Here is a 17,538-nt window from a genome sequence, read left to right as displayed (position 1 = left end):
CTGCTCAATTCATCAGTAAAAAAAGGATAGTGTCCATGCTTGCCGAGTGAAAAGGGATGTTGAAGCACTGGAGAAATTGCAGAAAAAATGACAGGGATATTGCCAGAATTGATGTGTGCAGCCATGGGGAAAATTGAACAGGTTTGGGAGTCTTTTTTTTCCACAAAGATCAAGAGGGAGACTTGATGGATGTTTTTTTAAAAAAATGATGACATGGTGGATGTGGATCTTTCCACTTTTGGGGGGAGAATTGGATGCCCACCTTCGTTCTGAGGCTCTAACGCATTATATGGTATTGCCACCAAGTTCAGTGTGAAAGACTCAGATGGAGCAGGAGATCAGGAGCAGCAACAATGCATTCTACTTGCAATTTACCTTCAAGTGCAGACAGACCTCTAGGTTTATGCCCATACGTGGTTCAGAATGTGTGAATTCTTTGGGCCAGGAATGCTTGCAACATGAAGGAAAAAGGTGCAAAAATCCCAGGGAGAGGAGCACCGTTGAAGACAAGTGTCCCAGGCAGCGGACAGGGAGTGGTCCCAAAAGAAGTGTCCCAGCCAGGGATAGGAACATGAAGAATTTCCAGCCAAGTTAAAAGTCGGAAAAGGGCTGCAGTTACCAGATTTTAAATGCAGAGGGCTCAGGACAAGCTTGGACAATCAAAGAGAGTTCAGGAGAAGTCTGGGCAACCATAGAAGGCAGCAGGAAGTTGGTTCTCCACGCTGAGGGCTGTTGGAGGCAAAGGTACCCCTTTGGAGCAGTAGCGTTCTGATTGGCGTGGCCAGGAAGCTGAAGTTGTGCTTATGTGTTTGAGTGTAGATTCAGATATCCAGGGGAATGGAATCTCAGGAGAGGAGATTGAAATCCTGCAAGGTGGGAGGTGGGCTGTTGTTGAGGTCATCTGAGTTGCTGTGAGTTTTGGAGAGAATTCCAAAGGTGAAGACCGGAGTCCTTCATGAGACAGAGTTTCAGTGAGATTGGTTGACTAAATGTTTACTGGTGTCTGTGTATGCTGTTGAGAAATCCATGGACTCTGTCTTGGTCCCGTTTGCTATTCAGTGTGCAATGTGGCTTCTTTTGACCACAACCGGCCGGTAAATTCACAAGTGCCTCATATTAACCCTGAATATTAGAGTATATGATAGATATTGTAAATTGTTTTATCTTTCTGACCTTGTAAAGTTTATTTTTGTTTGTTCAAAAGCTGTGGCATCTTACGGTTTTATTCACTGTGTAAGTATCTTTGCCTACTTTAATCAAAACATTATTGATCTCTAAAGAATCTTACAGAAAAACCCTGGGGATTTGGCCTTGAATCAAAACAAAACACAATCTATAATCCCATAGCCCATCATATCTCCCACTGTATCACCAAACCAGGGGACCAACCCTGGTTCAATGAGGAATGTAGAACATGTTGGTAGCAGCATTAGGCATATCTAAAGGTGAGGTGCCAACCTGATGAAGCTACAACAATGTAAGCAGCATGTGACAGACTAAGTGGCCCCACAACCAATGGATCAGATCAGATCTAAGTTCTGTAATTCTGCCACATGCAATCATAAATGATGGTGAATAATTAAACAACCAGACAGAGGAAACTGCTCCAAAGACATCCCCAACCTCAATGAAGGGGGACAGCTAACTACATCAGTGAAGAATTTACAATCATTTTCACTGAAGTGCGGGGTGAATGATTCATTTCAGTCTCCCCCTGAACCCCCCACCATCAGATACCAATCTTCAGGTAATTTGATTCACTCCACATTAAGTCAGAAACAGCTGAGGAATTGAATACTGCAAAGGCTGTGGGGCCCTGACAACAGCCTGGCAACAGTACTGAAGACTTGTGCTCCAGAACTAGCCGCATGCCTAACCAAGCTGTTCCAGTACTGGCATCTGCCCAGAAATGTGGAAAATTGCTCAGCTATGTCCTGCCCAGAAAAAGCAGGACAAATCCAACCCGGCCAAGTACTCCCCATCAGTCTGCCCTCAATCATTAGTGAAGTGATGGAAGGTGTTTTCAAGTGGCACTTGCACAGCAATAATCTGCTCACAGATATTCCATTTTGGTTTTGCTAAGGCCAGTCTGTTCAGAACGCATCACAGTCTTTGCACAAACTGACAAATGAGCTGAACTCCAGAGGTGAGAGAGTCATAGAGGTTTACAGCATGGAAACAGGCCCTTCAGCCCAACTTGTCCATGCCGCCCTTTTTTTTTTTAAAACCCCTAAGCTAATCCCAATTGCCCGCATTTGGCCCATATCCCTCTATACCCATCGTACCCATGTAACTATCTAAATGCTTTTTAAAAGGCAAAATTGTACCCGCCTCTACTACTACCTCTGGCAACTTGTTCCAGACACTCACCACCCTTTGTGTGAAAAAATTGCCCCTCCGGACACTTTTGTATCTCTCCCCTCTCACCTTAAACCTATGCCCTCTAGTTTTAGACTCCCCTACCTTTGGGAAAAAATATTGACAATCTAGCTGATCTGTGCCCCTCATTATTTTATAGACCTCTATAAGGTCACCCCTCAGCCTCCTGGGCGCCAGAGAAAAAAGCCCCAGTCTATCCAGCCTCTCCTTATAACTCAATCCATCAAGTCCCAGTAGCATCCGAGTAAATCTTTTCTGCATTCTTTCTAGTTTAATAATATCCTTTCCATAATAGGGTGACCAGAATTGCACACAGTATTCCAAGTGTGGCCTTACCAATGTCTTGTACAACTTCAACAAGACGTCCCAACTCCTGTATTCAATGTTCTGACCGATGAAACCAAGCATGCCGAATGCCTTCTTCACCACTCTGTCCACGGAGCAATGAACTTGTACTCCTAGATCTCTTTGTTCTGTAACTCTCCCCAACGCCCTACCATTAACTGAGTAAGTCCTGACCTGGTTCAATCTACCAAAATGCATCACCTCGCATTTGCCTAAATTTAACTCCATCTGCCATTCGTCAGCCCACTGGCCCAATGGATCAAGATCCCATTCCAATTGGAGATAACTTTCTTCACTGTCCACTATGCCACCAATCTTAGATAACAGTGACCGTCCTTGATATCAAGGCAGCATTTGATCCAGTATGGCCTTAAGGAGCCCGAGCAAAACTGAAGTCAATGGGAATCAGGAGGAAATGCTTCACTGGTTGGAATCATACCCAGCACTAAAGGAAGACGCTTGTGGCTGTTTCAGGTCAATGGTCTGAGCCCCAGGATACCGCAGTAAGAGTTCCTCAGGTCAGTGTCCTGTGCCCAACTATGTCCAGCTGCTTCAGCAACAACCACCTGCCAACCTAAGGTTAGAAGTAAGGATGTTTAGCTGATCATTTGACGAATGGTTTGGTACCATTCGGAAGTCCTCAGATACTGAAGCAGTCCATGTCCATTTGCAGCAAGACCTGGACAACATTCAGCCTTGGGCTGATCAAGTGGTAACATTCACGTCACACAAATGCCAGGCAATGACCATCTCCAGCGAGAGAAAATCTAACCATCTCCCTTTACATTCAATCACACTATTTTCACTGAATTCCTCATCATTGACAACCTGGTGATGGAGGGGAAGGGGGCACCATTGACCAGAAACCTAGCTGGACCAGCCATATACTGTTATTACAAGACCATAAGGCCTTAAGACATAGCAGCAGAATAAGGCCACTCGGCCCATCAAATCTGCTCCACCATTCAATCATGGCTGATATTTTTCTCATCCCCATTCTTTTCTCTTTCCCCCATAACCCCTGATCCCCTTATTAATCAAGAACCTATCTATCTCTGTCTTAAAGACACTCAATGACCTGGCCTCCACAGCCTTCTGCGGCAAAGAGTTCCACAGATTCACCACCCTCTGGCTGAAGAAATTCCTCATCTCTGTTTTAAAGGATCGTCCCTTTAGCCTGAGGTTGTGCACTCAAGATGGTCAGAGGCTGGGAATTCTGCGTTGAGTAACTCACCCCAATAAATATTGCAATACAACAACTTACTTTTATATAATCTTTAATGTAGTAAAGTTTCACAGAAGCTACGACAAATCAACCTTGACCCAGAGCCAGCAAAAGAGGTATTAGGATAAGTGGTCAAAAGATGAAGGTGTTAAGAAACACCTTAAAAGTGGAGGAGAAGGGTAGAGATATTTAGGGAGGAGATTCAGAGCTAACAAGGGCTCACACCAGGAAAAGGTGATCCCAGAATCTGAGTGATTGTTTTCACAACCCCACGAGTCCAAAGTCACCCTTCAATGAAGGGAATCTGTCATCCTTCCACATTCAGGTCTGTATGCGACTCCAGTCCCAATGAGGGCCAGGCAATGAAAGGTGGGGAATACATTCATTTTGGGTCACCCTCACCGCCCAAAACCAGAGTGCAAAGTCACAACAGTGTGCAACAGAAATTCATAGGCAGCCTTTAGTTACAATCAATCAACATTACAACTGAGAATTTATAAAATGCAGTAGCCAGACGATTAACATTTAACTTTATGATTCAATGTTATGTTGAATAGTTCAACAATAACCAAAATAGAAACATTATCTATCTGTATTCCAACACACAATTCCAGTGGAAGCTATCAACATTGCATAGTTTTTTTTTAAAGGGACTCCAATATGCCACAGTGAAACTTCCAATTCTGATGCTTTGTTGGGATTAGAAAGAAGTGTGAAAACTTGTATGTCTTTTGACTAATGGAAGATGTTAGATAGGTTCAAATGACACAATCATTTCAGAATAGCAATTGCACCTCTGCCTCATTACAGCTAGCCAGGTAGTGGAAACCTTGGGTTTGTCTCAGCTGAAGCCCTGTAGTTTTGGCGTTGCAGCGCTGCCCACGGGGATGGCACTGGAGCACTCTCTTGATAGTTAAGCATTTTACTTTAATCTTGTGTGAAATTTACAAGCATCACAAATTGCCTCATAATCAATGAATAAAGTAGAAGTTTGTTCTTTGAACATGTAAACTGTGTCATTCAATGCAAATTGCAACACTGCAATTGGCAGCAGCTGTTCTCTGCATCGCTGCCATTGGCAGGAGCTGGCACCTGCATCGCTGCCATTGGCAGGAGCTGGCACCTGCATTGCTGCCATTGGCAGGGGTTGTGCCTTGCATTGTCCCAGAAGGGAAGGCAAGGCTAGGTATCAAGGAGTGGGGGAGGGGGGTGGGGCGCAGTGAAATGCTGCGATCCTAATGGGGAGATTATAGAGCAGCTGAGGAGGAACATTGAGCTGAAATATTGGGTCACTATGAAGAGAAAGACATAATGTGAATGAGTTTCTAAAAGGGACGTCATACATATAACCTGAACTGGAGAAATAGGGGGCAGCACATTGCAGCCAAATCTCGGAGGGTTACCCCTTTACTAATGCACTCATTCACACTCTTTCCAAATCCGACTGACCCTGATGTGCTCTTTAATCATCACCATACCCAGAACAGGCCTTTTCGAAATTGTTGATTAAACCAGATTGGAATATATAATTTATAGACCAATCCTAGCGGCTGCAGGGAGGTAGACAGTTTAATGTAATCAGCAGATGTCTAAAACCCTGCAGAGTCTACAGCTTTGCACGTTGAGCAAGGTGCAGCTAGTATAGCTCCTCTATCATAGGATACAGCCCATTTCCTGACTGTGTTTTGTGCGCATTTCGGAGAAGCTTGAAGCTGGCTGCACTTCTAATAGAAAGTAAGAGTTTTGTGTGACTTCAGCAGAAAAGGTGATAGGAGATGAAATGGAATCTCAATTATAAAAACATTCTCTCTCTCTCATGGTGAATGTTATGCCATTAGCCGGCACAGCACCTTCACAGCACTGAACACCTTCCTCTAGTTTAAACCCACTAACTTTGGAGTTTGGTGCTTAATTCCTGTCTGCTACGGTTTAATTCAGTTAACCGGCCCATGACCAATGCCTAAAATAAGGATTTTCTGGGTTGAACAGAAACCACGCAGAGAAAATTAAACCCTCTTCACCTCGTGGCAGCTCCTGTTGGGATTACTGGGTGAACACACTGAGGGGAGGACAAGGGGGTTTTAAAGTTTATATTAAAGTGCACAATCTTGGGCTTTAGTCAGTCAATTAGGACCAGGTCAAAACTAGGTGAAAGGCGTGTGCCAATAGCTTGAAGGAGACTGGGGGGAAGCCACAGTAAATAATTCACCCCAATCAACTTCGTCATTGCCCTCTGTAATCTTTAGGTAACCCTGAGAATGAGCTCGCCCAGTCTTCTTAACCCAGCCCCTCACAAACAAAATCCCCAAGAGGGAATTAGCAGATGGATTTTTAATGACGTTTATTGAATTAGCTACATTCAAGGTGCAAAGTATTTCACCCACGATTGCTATTACTGCAATAACTTATGCAGCCAAGTGTGCACAGCAAGAGACCACAGGCATGGTTGGGGCAGAGGAGCCTTTCATCTGCTTTCGGGAGGAATTCTGTCCCGGACACCAGGAGAACTGCCTGTACATCTTGCTGCAGCATGGGATATTTAACAAGTGCGCTGCAACACCTGATCCACCTGCCGCTGCGGGAAATAAAGTTGTTTAAAGTAGGCTTACATTAACACTGCAATGCAGTTACTGTGAAAATCCCCTAGTCGCCACACTCCGGCGCCTGTTCGGGTAACACTGAGGGAGAATTCAGCATGGCCAATCCACCTAATCAACATGTCTTTCGGACTGTGGGAGGAAACCGGAGCACCCGGAGGAAACCCACGCAGACACGGGTTAAATAGAGGGACACAATGGGAGGCCTTCACAGAACATCATCTCTTCAGTGTTAGCATTGGAACGTAGGAGCAGGAGGAGGCCATTCGGCCCCTTGAGCCTGCTCTGCCTTTGATAAGTTCATGTCTTATTGTGATGTGTGGTTTCAACTCCACTTTCCTGCTGCTCCCCATAACCCTCAACTTCCCTGTCCATCAAAAATCTTTCTATCTCCACCTTGAATAAATTGAGTGACCCAACAGGCTTTGTACAGCGTGGGAACCAAGAGGGATGATGTGTTAATCCACGTGTGTGTGTATTGGAGGAAAGAGATCTAAAGTAAGTTCAGGTGACATTTATGGTGGATCCAGCAAGCGGGGAAAAAGCTCGGTTCGTTATTGCCAACACCCATTCGAATGTAATTAAAGATTAAACTGAACGTACAGGAACTGGTCATTAAGCCCAATGTTTACATACATAGAACACAGAACATTACAGCGCAGTCCAGTCCCTCGTGCTTCACAAACTCTGCCTCCCACCCGATTTCATCTCACCCTTAGATTCCGAGGGGCTTTGACAGAGTAGACGCCGACAGGATGTTTCCCTCGCGGGGCAATCTGGAACTCGGATATCTGGTTTCAGGATAAGGGACGGCCCATTCGAGATGGAGAAGAGCAGGAATCCTTTCCTCTCAGTGGGTCATCAGTGCGGGGAATTCTCATTCCCAGAGAGCGCTGGAGGCTGGCTCACTGAATTTATTCAGGGCCGAGATAGATTCGTGATCGACAAGGGAGTCGAGGGTTACAGGGGACAGGCAGGACGAGTGGAATTAAGGCCAATCAGATCAGCGGTGATCTTATTGAATAGATTTCTGAACCCGGCTTGGGGGCGGGGAAGGCATACACCGGAGACTGGTTGGTGGGGGTGGCGGGGGGGGGGGGGGGGGGGGGGTTGGGATCAGTAGGCTCAGGGAGGAGACACCAGATGGTGCAAAGATTAAATATGTTAATATGATAATGATCACTCCTGAGGAAAGGCAGGTGAAGGGAGCAGAGCAGTGGGATCGGATTTCAGATTGTGCGATCGTAACGTAGGCACAGGTACAACGGACTAAACGATCTCCACATCTGCTGGAAAGATCTGTGGAGAGAGCCGCTTTGTCTGTGGTGGGGTGTGCGCCGGTCGGCGGTGGGGTGTGCGCCGGTCGGCGGTGGGGTGTGCGCCGGTCGGCGGTGGGGTGTGCGCCGGTCGGCGGTGGGGTGTGCGCCGGTCGGCGGTGGGGTTTGTCAGGCTGCAGTGGGCCAGTGTTTTATAGCAGCAGCCACTGGCACTGAATGGAAAGGTTTGTTCCAGAATCCCTCCAGTACGGTTTACTATGATTTTCTTTAATGGCAGTCTGTGCAGTCGCTAGTGGCGAGCTGAGTATCCATTTGGCGCGAGTGAGGTATATTACAATCCTCACGGCATGGGAACCCTCCAGTCACGGAGTATTTAGCGGGGAGATGCGTCGGTGTCTATCTGAGGCCTCTCTCCATTGCAAATCAGCCGACGCCCAGGATGCCGCTGTGGAAGGCAAGCCGCTTGGGTGTGAGTTCTGGACGGTGATCCAGGCAGGTGGTCCTCGATGATCCCACTCGCTCGGCCCTGGCAATGAGGCTTCCATTGCTAAGCGGTGAGGCCCGGAGGTTGCCCGTGCTCCAGGAGTGCGGCAGAGTCAAAGCCATGCCCGCTGGCAGGTGGTGAACCCCCGTTTCTTCATCGACTTCACTTGGGCTCTGCTGAGGGATTGGCAATCTAGGTCTGCCCAGAGAAGAGAGACAAGGAGAGGACATCACAGACCTCAGGATCGTATGCTTGCCAGGGAAACTGAAACTTTCTGGTTAAAAAAAAAAACAATTTTAGTTAAAATTCAGTCGCCTCCGCCTTACTTGCTTGAACTCCCTCTCAAGATCCACTGGACTCTATTTCTCAACTCTCCTCCATCACATCTTGTTAGCTCACCTAATCTCCCTCAGATAATCTGTTCCCACCCCACGAATTCCAGTGTAAAATGCCTGGGGATGCCTCTGCATGTTTCGTGGGAATTTCCTGACCTGGACAATGCTTAGAATGTGGAACTTGCTACCATGGGCAGTAGTTGAGGTGAACAGCAGTGACCCCGGCTTGGGTCACTGTCTGTGCAGAGTCTGCACGTTCTCCCCGTGTCTGCGTGGGTTTCCTCCGGGTGCTCCGGTTTCCTCCCACAGTCTGAAAGACGTGCTGGTTAGGTGCATTGGCTATGTTAAATTCTCCCTCAATGTACCCAAACTAGGAGACTTTCATTGCAGTGTAAACATTAACCTACTTGTGACACTAATAAATAAACTTTAAACTTATAAACTTTAGAGTTTATATTTAAAAGTATGATAAATATGTGAGGGAAAGAGGAATGCAGGCAGACAGAGGGGTGGAGGAATCTCCTGTGGAAAATGGACACCTGATTACAGGTAAATTTTGTGTTAAAAGAAGTGCCAGTAAAATACAAATTGCTTTTTAAAATATAATTAAGACAGAAAATTCTGGAAATTTTCCTGAGGCAGGCAGCAACTGTGGAGAGAAACAAAGTTAACGATGGCCCTTTATCAAAACTCTGAAGTGTTAACTCTGTTTCTCTCGCTGCTGTCGGACCTGCTTGGTATTTCCAGCATTTTCTGCTCTTATTTCAGAACTCCGGCACCAGCAGCGTTTTGCTTTTGCGCATTTTTATAAATAAAGTTTAATTCAACAATAACTTGTAGCAAAATGTCGGAAGGTGCTTCGCGGAGTGTTCCCATACAATCCGACAGCGCTGCAGAAGCTGATATTCAGCCAGGTGACCAAAAACCTGGTGAAAGAGGTGGATTTTATGGGGTGTCTGAACTAAGGAAGGATAGCGGTAGAGGGAGGAAGACATCTCAGGAGGGAATTCCAAAGCTTAGGGACGAGGCAGCTGGAGGCACATCTGCCCAATGAATAAAATTGGGAATAATGCAAAAGACCAGAATTGGGATGAACACAGAGATCCCGGAGGGTTCTAGGATGGAGAGGAAAGAGGCGGCAAACGAAAGGGAGGAGAAAACTATGAAAAGCTGGGAATTGGAACTAAAACCAGAAGAATGCAGCAGACCAGTCTGCACCTGGAACGGAAAACACCAGATTAATAACCTGGGTCCTGATTAAAGACCTCACTCTTCCCGATGCTGTCTATTTCTGGGCTACAGTGATGAGTAATTTCGAGGCATAAATCACTCATTATCATTGAAAACCTTTTGTCTTTACAATGCTGGTTTGGGTCATGGTAGACAACTCTGTTAACCTTCACCTAGTGTGACTCAGTAGCCCCACTCTGGCAGGGTGGTCTCTGCTGCATTTGATGCAGAGGGCTGAGAAACATTAATATCACAGCTAAAATAATCCCTCCCCCAATCCGTGAATTTATATTGGATCATTTACCTCTCTAAATTCAAGCTTCAGAGCACCAAGGCCCAGGTCCCTCGCCCTGACATTCTCATCAGTAACCACTACTGCTTCAGGGAACAATCTCAGTAGTGTTAAAAACAGGTAGGTGGCAATCATTACAGAAATCCTGAAGGTATTACATCTCAGCATCCCGACCCTTTGACTTCCTATTTAATCCATTTTGCTTTTCCTCATTCTTCCTACCACTTCAAGCTTCTCAGTGTTAAATAGTCTGACCCAACAGAAGCCCAAGGCCGACCTCTACAACCTTCCTGGTACAAGAAGTGTTAACACCACCTCTGGATCTTTGGTTAGTCTCTGATGAGCATCGTTTACCTTTCAATTGGAGCTCTTTCCTCAGGAGCTGCAGGTTATACACGGCCTCGACACTGCCTGAGAGGGCTGCCCTCTGATACAACTCCATAGCTCTCGAAAAGCTCACCGGGAAGCCTGAGCAGAGGGAAACAAGAGATTGCTTCATTAGTCTGTTTTGGTGGAAGGGGACTGCTCTTCATTCACTGATTCCGAATCCCGCACTAAAGCCAGAGTGCTTTCACTGAGCCCTGGCTTTTCGTTTTAGTCCTTTGATGGTTTGCGCCACGGTAGACAACCCTGTGTTGTGCACCGCCTGGTGTGACTCAGGAACCCCACTCTGGGTTGTGGGTGTCACTGGAAGTTCAGCATTTGTTGCCCATCCCTAACTGTCCTTAAACTTGCTGGGCCATTTCAGAGGGGAGTTAAGAGTCAACCACACTGCTGTGGATCTGGAATCACATGTAGGCCAGACCAGGTAAGGACCGCAGATTTCCTTCCCTAAAGGACATTAGTGACCCAGATGGGTTTGTATCACAATTGATGATAGCCTCATGGTCGCCATTATTAACTCCAGACTTAAAAACAAAAATTGAATTCAAATTCCACCAGCTACCATGATGGGATTTGAACCCATGAACCTGGGTCTCTGGATTACCACTGCAGTGACATTGCCACTACATCATGCTGACACAGAGAGAGAGATAGGCAGGTGCAAAAGGAAAGGGAAGGTAATTTATTCATAGAATCATAGAATTCCTGCAATGCAGAAGGAGGCCAGTCGGCCTATCGAGTCTGCACTGACCACAATCCCACACAGGCCCTATTCCTGTAACCCCAAATATTTACCCTGCTAATCCCCCTGACACTAGGGTCAATTTAGCATGGCCAATCAACCTAACCCGCACATCTTTGGACTGTGGGAGGAAACCGGAGCACCCGGAGGAAACCCACGCAGACACGGGGAGAAGGTACAAACTCCACACAGTTGCTCAAGGCCAGAATTGAATCTGGGTCCCTAACGCTGTGAGACAGCAGTGCTAACCACTGTGCCGCCATGCCGCCCATTCCTAGCGTGGTATTTCACAGGAGGGTCCTATATACAGGCAACGTCGACAGTATCCTCCTCCAAGCAGAGAGGGTTAAGGAAAGATTTAACAGAGATGTTGAAAACAATTAGATTTTTAATTGAGTGAGTGAGGATTAACTATTTGTCATGGCATTAGAGTCAGTAACCAGGGAATACAGAGTTATGGTGATTGGCAGTTTTAGCAGGAGATTTACTCACTGGCATTGCTTGCAATATTGTGATTTAACGTAAATAATGTCAAAGGTAACATGGTTGACAATTTATGGTAAATAAAGTTAAAATATTTCTGTGCTCATCCGAGTGAGGGATTTTATGCTGGAGGATTGGAACCCTGTTTTGTCCCAGGATTTCTGATTCGCTGGCATCCTGGCTCCCTCTCCCTACCTCAATGAGAATTTAACACCCCCCGATTCCTCCTTCTGACGTCCAGTACCTCCCAGTCCTTGCTGGTGGAACACTCCCAGAGCACACCGTGCATCAGCATGTTCCTGGGCTGCAGCATTCTGATACAGCTCGACAGCTCGCTGAAGGTCCTTCTTCACTCCCCAACCCTCCTGGTAACAAACCCCCAGGTAGTATTGACTCGCCGGATCCTGCAAAGGACAAATAGCAACTTTCAAACCGCAGATCTCAGCTGCAGTCGCCAAATACGACATTTACCATGGAGCTAAGTTAGCACGCGAACCCTTAGCAGATATTTGGTGTGTATATTAAGAAAGTTGGCTCCAGTGGGTAGGAGCGGCACTGTGACACAGTGATTAGCACTGCTGCCTCACTGCGCCAGGGACCTGGGTTTGATTCCCAGCTTGGGTGGAGTTTGCATGTTCTCCCCGTATCTGCGTGGGTTTCCTCCGGGTGCTCCGGTTTCCTCCCACAGTCTGAAAGACGTGCTGGTTAAGTGAATTGGCCATGCTAAGTTCTCCCTCTGTGTATCCGAACAGGTAGTCATGATGTGGAGATGCCGGCGTTGGACTGGGGTGAACACAGTAAGAGTTTTAACAACACCAGGTTAAAGTCCAACAGGTTTATTTGGTAGCAAATACCATTAGCTTCCGGAGCGCTGCTCCTTCGTCAGATGGAGTGGAAATGTGCTCTCAAACAGGGCACAGAGACACAAAAATCAAGTTACAGAATACTGATTAGAATGCATTGTCTGTATCTTTAAGATCTGGTTGGTTGTAGGGATTCGCATTCTAATCAGTATTCTGTAACTTGATTTTGTGTCTCTGTGCACTGTTTGAGAGCAGATTTCCACTCCATCTGACGAAGGAGCAGCGCTCCGGAAGCTAATGGTATTTGCTACCAAATAAACCTGTTGGACTTTAACCTGGTGTTAAAACTCTTACTGTATCCGAACAGGTGCCAGAGTGTGGTGATTTGGGGATTTTCACAGTAACTTCATTGCAGTGTTAACGTAAGCCTACGTTAATAAATAAACTTAACTTTAGCATGCAGTGCAGTGCTGAGGATCAACTACATTCCTGGGAATGTGATCTGCATTCCTCCAACTCTTTCTATTCCCCACTTCCTTCACCCCATCCGTAGTGGCTGTGCCCTCGGCCACTCAAATCTCTGAAGGTTCCAGAATTCGAGGCTCTGGAATTGAACTGACCTTTGTTTCAAACTGCATTTCCTGACCATTCCCCAATGGCCTCCCTCTCATTTTAAGATTGTGCCACCCTGTTCTGTATCACTGCACCAGCGAAAATTTGGTGGCGAGAATTATCAAATCCTTTAATCAACGTAAACATCTTAATCAAGCAAAGTTCTTCAAACCATGTCAGAAAAGTTTAAGTTTATTTATTAATGTCACAAGTAGGCTTACATTAACACTGCAATGAAGTTACTGTGAAAATCCCTTAGTCGCCACACTCTGGCGCCTGTTCGGGTAACACTGAGGGGGAATTTAGCATGGCCAATTCACCCTAACCAGCATCGTCTATGGGAGGAAACCGGAGCACCTGGAGGGAACCCATGCAGACACGGGGAGAAGGTGCAGACTCTGCACAGACAGTGACCCCAAGCCAGGAATCGAACCTGGGTCCCTGGAGCTGTGAGGCAGCAGCGCCAACCACTGTGCCACCGTGGTTAGCACTGCTGCCTCACAGTTCCAGGGACCCTCACAGAATGTGCAGGGTTCTGGGGAGAAGGTGGAGAATGGCACTCAGTGAATTTCTCATGAGGGGAGCTGGTGCACTCACGATGGGCCAAATGGCCACATCCTGTGCTGTAATATCTTGGCGATTCTGCACCGAGCGTTTGGAGTCTATTGGGGATGTAACATGTGCTGTGGCTTGCTGGTCACCATTTGAGAGTCTGAGATCCCGATTTTACCGGCACGGCTGCCCCAGGCTGGCTGGATTGTACCTGAGGCCAATGGGTGCTGCAGCCCAGGAACATGCAAGCCTCGCCCACCCCGATTTTGGGGCGGTCGTGCCAGTAAAATCAGGGCCCGAGAGTGCTGTGATGGGGAGGAGTGGGGATAACGTAGACATTTTCTGATAGATACCCAAAACTTCAGAAGGGGGGGGTCATTGAATCCATCTCAATTACATCACTCCTTAATCTTTTACACATCATTAAAAGCAAGAACAACGTACCCCATTTCCCGATGCCATTGTCAGGTACCTGACAGCTCGCTGCAGATCTTGGTGGGGTTCTTTTGTAAAGAACACGCCGAGGTAAGCCTGGGCCTGGAACAATGAGAGGACATGTTGTGTTTTACAGAGATCATTGTTTCCCCACCTCCCTCCTTCCAGCCTCTCCTTCCTCTTTTTGCTTCATTTTCTCTGGCACATCAGAAAAAGGGAATTTGCATTTTATAGCGCCTTTCACAACCTCGGGACACCCCAAAGCATGTTACAGCCAACGATGTACTTCTGGAATGCGGACACTGTTTGGGAACGCAGCAGGCAATTTGTGCAGAGCGAGCCCCCACAAACAGCAATGTGATAATGACCAGGTAATCCATTAGCTGTATTAGGTCAGAACACTGGGGAGATCTCACTGGTTTCTTCTTCAAATGGGGTCTTATATAACCACCTGAGGGGCCAGAGAGGGCCCTACGTCAACATCTTTCGGGTGAGATGGCACCCCTGACAGTGGAGCACCCCTCCTCAGTGCTGTAGTGGAAGTGCCAGCCGGAGTTTTTTTGTGTGGGGCGTTGTTGGTAGGGGGGGGGGGGGGGGGCAAAGATGAGAAGGTTGAACAATTGTTTCCCAGTGTCTCGAGCTAGGAATGTCAGACAAGAACAGTTTAATCTCCACTGCATTAGTCAACCTGCCGACAGTAACATGGGGGAGAATGTGTGAAACCGTGCTGCAGTTCAATATAGCATCAGTCATAGAGGTTTACAGCACGGAAACAGGCTCCTCAGCCCAACTTGTCCATGCCGCCTCTTTTTTTAAACCCCTAAGCTAATCCCAATTGCCCACATTTGGCCCATATCCCTCTATACCCATCTTACCCATGTAACTGTCTAAATGCTTTTTAAAAGACAAAATTGTACCCGCTTCCAGAGGATTGGAGGATAGCCAATGTGGTCCCGTTATTTAAGAAGGGTAGGAAGGATAACCCGGGTAATTATAGGCCGGTGAGCTTGACGTCCGTGGTGGGGAAGTTGTTGGAGAAGATTCTTAAAGATAGGATGTATGCGCATTTAGAAAGGAATAAACTCATTAACGATAGTCAACATGGTTTTGTGAGAGGTAGGTCATGCCTCACTAACCTGGTGGTGTTTTTTGAAGAAGTGACCAAAATGGTTGACGAAGGAAGGGCCGTGGATGTTGTCTATATGGACTTTAGTAAAGCGTTTGACAAAGTCCCTCATGGTAGGCTAGTGAAAAAGGTTGGATCCCATGGGATAAAGGGGGAGGTGGCTAGATGGGTGGAGAACTGGCTTGGTCATAGAAGACAGAGGGTGGTAGTGGAAGGGTCTTTTTCCGGCTGGAGGCCTGTGACTAGTGGTGTACTGCAGGGCTCTGTATTGGGACCTCTGCTGTTTGTGATTTATATAAATGATCTGGAAGAAGGAGTAACTGGGGTGATCAGTAAGTTTGCGGACGACACAAAACTGGCAGGACTTGCAGACAGTGAGGAACATAGTCAGAGGCTACAGAAGGATATAGATAGGCTGGAAATTTGGGCAAGGAAATGGCAGATGGAGTTCAATCCTGATAAATGCGAAGTGATGCATTTTGGTGGGAATAATGTAGGGAGGAGCTACACGATAAATAGAAGAACCATAAAGGGTGTAGAGACGCAGAGGGACCTGGGTGTGCAAGTCCACAGATCTTTGAAGGTGACGTCACAGGTGGAGAAGGTGGTGAAGAAGGCATATGGCATGCTTGCCTTTATAGGACAGGGCATAGAGTATAAAAGTTGGGGTCTGATGTTGCAGATGTATAGAACGTTGGTTCGGCCGCATTTGGAATACTGCGTCCAGTTCTGGTCGCCACACTACCAGAAGGACGTGGAGGCTTTGGAGAGAGTACAGAGGAGGTTTACCAGGATGTTGCCTGGTATGGAGGGGCTTGGTTATGAGGAGAGATTGGGGAAACTGGGGTTGTTCTCCTTGGAAAGACGGAGGATGAGGGGAGACTTAATAGAGGTGTATAAAATTATGAAAGGCATGGATAGGGTGAACGGTGGGAAGCTTTTCCCCGGGTCGGTGGTGACGTTCACGAGGGGTCATAGGTTCAAGGTGAAGGGGGGGAGGTTTAACACAGATATCAGCAGGACATATTTCACACAGAGGGTCGTGAGGGCCTGGAATGTGTTGCCGGGCAAGGTGGTGGAGGCGGACACACTGGGAACGTTTAAGACTTATCTAGACAGCTATATGAACGGAGTGGGAATGGAGGGATACAAAAGAGTGGTCTAGTTTGGACCAGGGAGCGGCGCGGGCTAATTGTTCCTTGTTTCTCGTTTCAAGGCTTCATTCTATGATCATCTTGCTGGTGCCAGTACAGAGCGAGACTGCGGATAGTTGGGAACCTGTCTCGGGGGCAGGGAATTCATATGGTGTTCGTGGAAGTGGAAATGACTAGGGTTGGGAAGCATTTTCCGATCAGGGCCATTGTGATCTCCTGGACTCATTTCGATCGCCTCAGGGGGTCGGAGAGGAATTTCCCAGATTTTTTTTTTTCCCCATATTGGCCCTGGGGTTTTTCACTCTGGGTTTTCGCCTCTCCCTGGAGATCACATGTTCTGGAATGGGCGGGTGGGGGTGAGTTAATAGGTTGTAATGAACAAAGCATCGTAGCTGTGAGGGACAGCTCGGTGGATAGGATATTGGTATGTAGATAGGCTGGAAAATTGGGCGGGGATCCTGGATTCAGGATTCAATCCTGGACCGGGGAGCGGCGCGGGCTTGGAGGGCCGAAGGGCCTGTTCCTGTGCTGTATTGTTCTTTGTTCTTTGTACCTCTGGCAGCTTGTTCCAGACACTCACCACCCTCTGTGTGAAAAAATTACCCCTCTGGACCCTTTTGTATCTCTCCCCTCTCACCTTAAACCTATGCCCTCTAATTTTAGACTCCCCTTACCTTTGGGAAAAGATGTTTACTATCTAGCTAATCTATGCCCCTCATTATTTTATAGACCTCTATAAGATCACCTCTAAGCCTCCTACGCTCCAGAGATAAAAGTCCCAGTCTATCCAGCCTCCCCTTATAACTCAAACCATCAAGTCCCAGTAGCACCCTAGTAAATCTTTTCTGCACTCTTTCTAGTTTAATAATATCCTTTCTATAGTAGGGTGACCAAAACTGTACACCGTATTCCAAGTGTAGCCTTACCAATGTCTTGTACAACTTCAACAAGATGTCCCAACTTTCCCTTTGGGAAAGGAGAATGGGGGGAGAAGAGAATAAAATTACATAGAGGTTTAGCAGCACACACAGGCTATTTGGCCCAACGTGTCGAAGTACGTGTTTACGCTCCACAAGAGCTTCC

The 17,538-nt window shown here is 46.9% G+C and overlaps 1 protein-coding gene across 1 annotated transcript in view; it reads right to left on the bottom strand.

Annotated features, from left to right (window-relative positions):
- Positions 1 to 7,643: 7,643 nt before the first annotated feature.
- The window catches only part of LOC144505615 (uncharacterized), a 77,621-nt gene continuing 67,726 nt past the window's right edge, over positions 7,644 to 17,538 (bottom strand). Inside the window, exons 14-17 of the mRNA XM_078231719.1 lie at positions 14,185 to 14,277; positions 12,018 to 12,177; positions 10,519 to 10,632; positions 7,644 to 8,581 (exon numbers count right to left, since the gene is read on the bottom strand). Coding sequence (XP_078087845.1) covers positions 8,247 to 8,581; positions 10,519 to 10,632; positions 12,018 to 12,177; positions 14,185 to 14,277 — 702 coding nt within the window. The 3' untranslated portion in view covers positions 7,644 to 8,246. The remainder of the gene's footprint in view (positions 8,582 to 10,518; positions 10,633 to 12,017; positions 12,178 to 14,184; positions 14,278 to 17,538) is intronic.

The sequence above is a fragment of the Mustelus asterias genome, chromosome 16 (assembly GCF_964213995.1).
Source record: "Mustelus asterias chromosome 16, sMusAst1.hap1.1, whole genome shotgun sequence".
Taxonomy (NCBI): domain Eukaryota; kingdom Metazoa; phylum Chordata; class Chondrichthyes; order Carcharhiniformes; family Triakidae; genus Mustelus; species Mustelus asterias.
The sequence above is the reverse complement of the archived record's forward strand: the minus strand, read 5'-3'. Positions and strand labels throughout refer to the sequence as shown.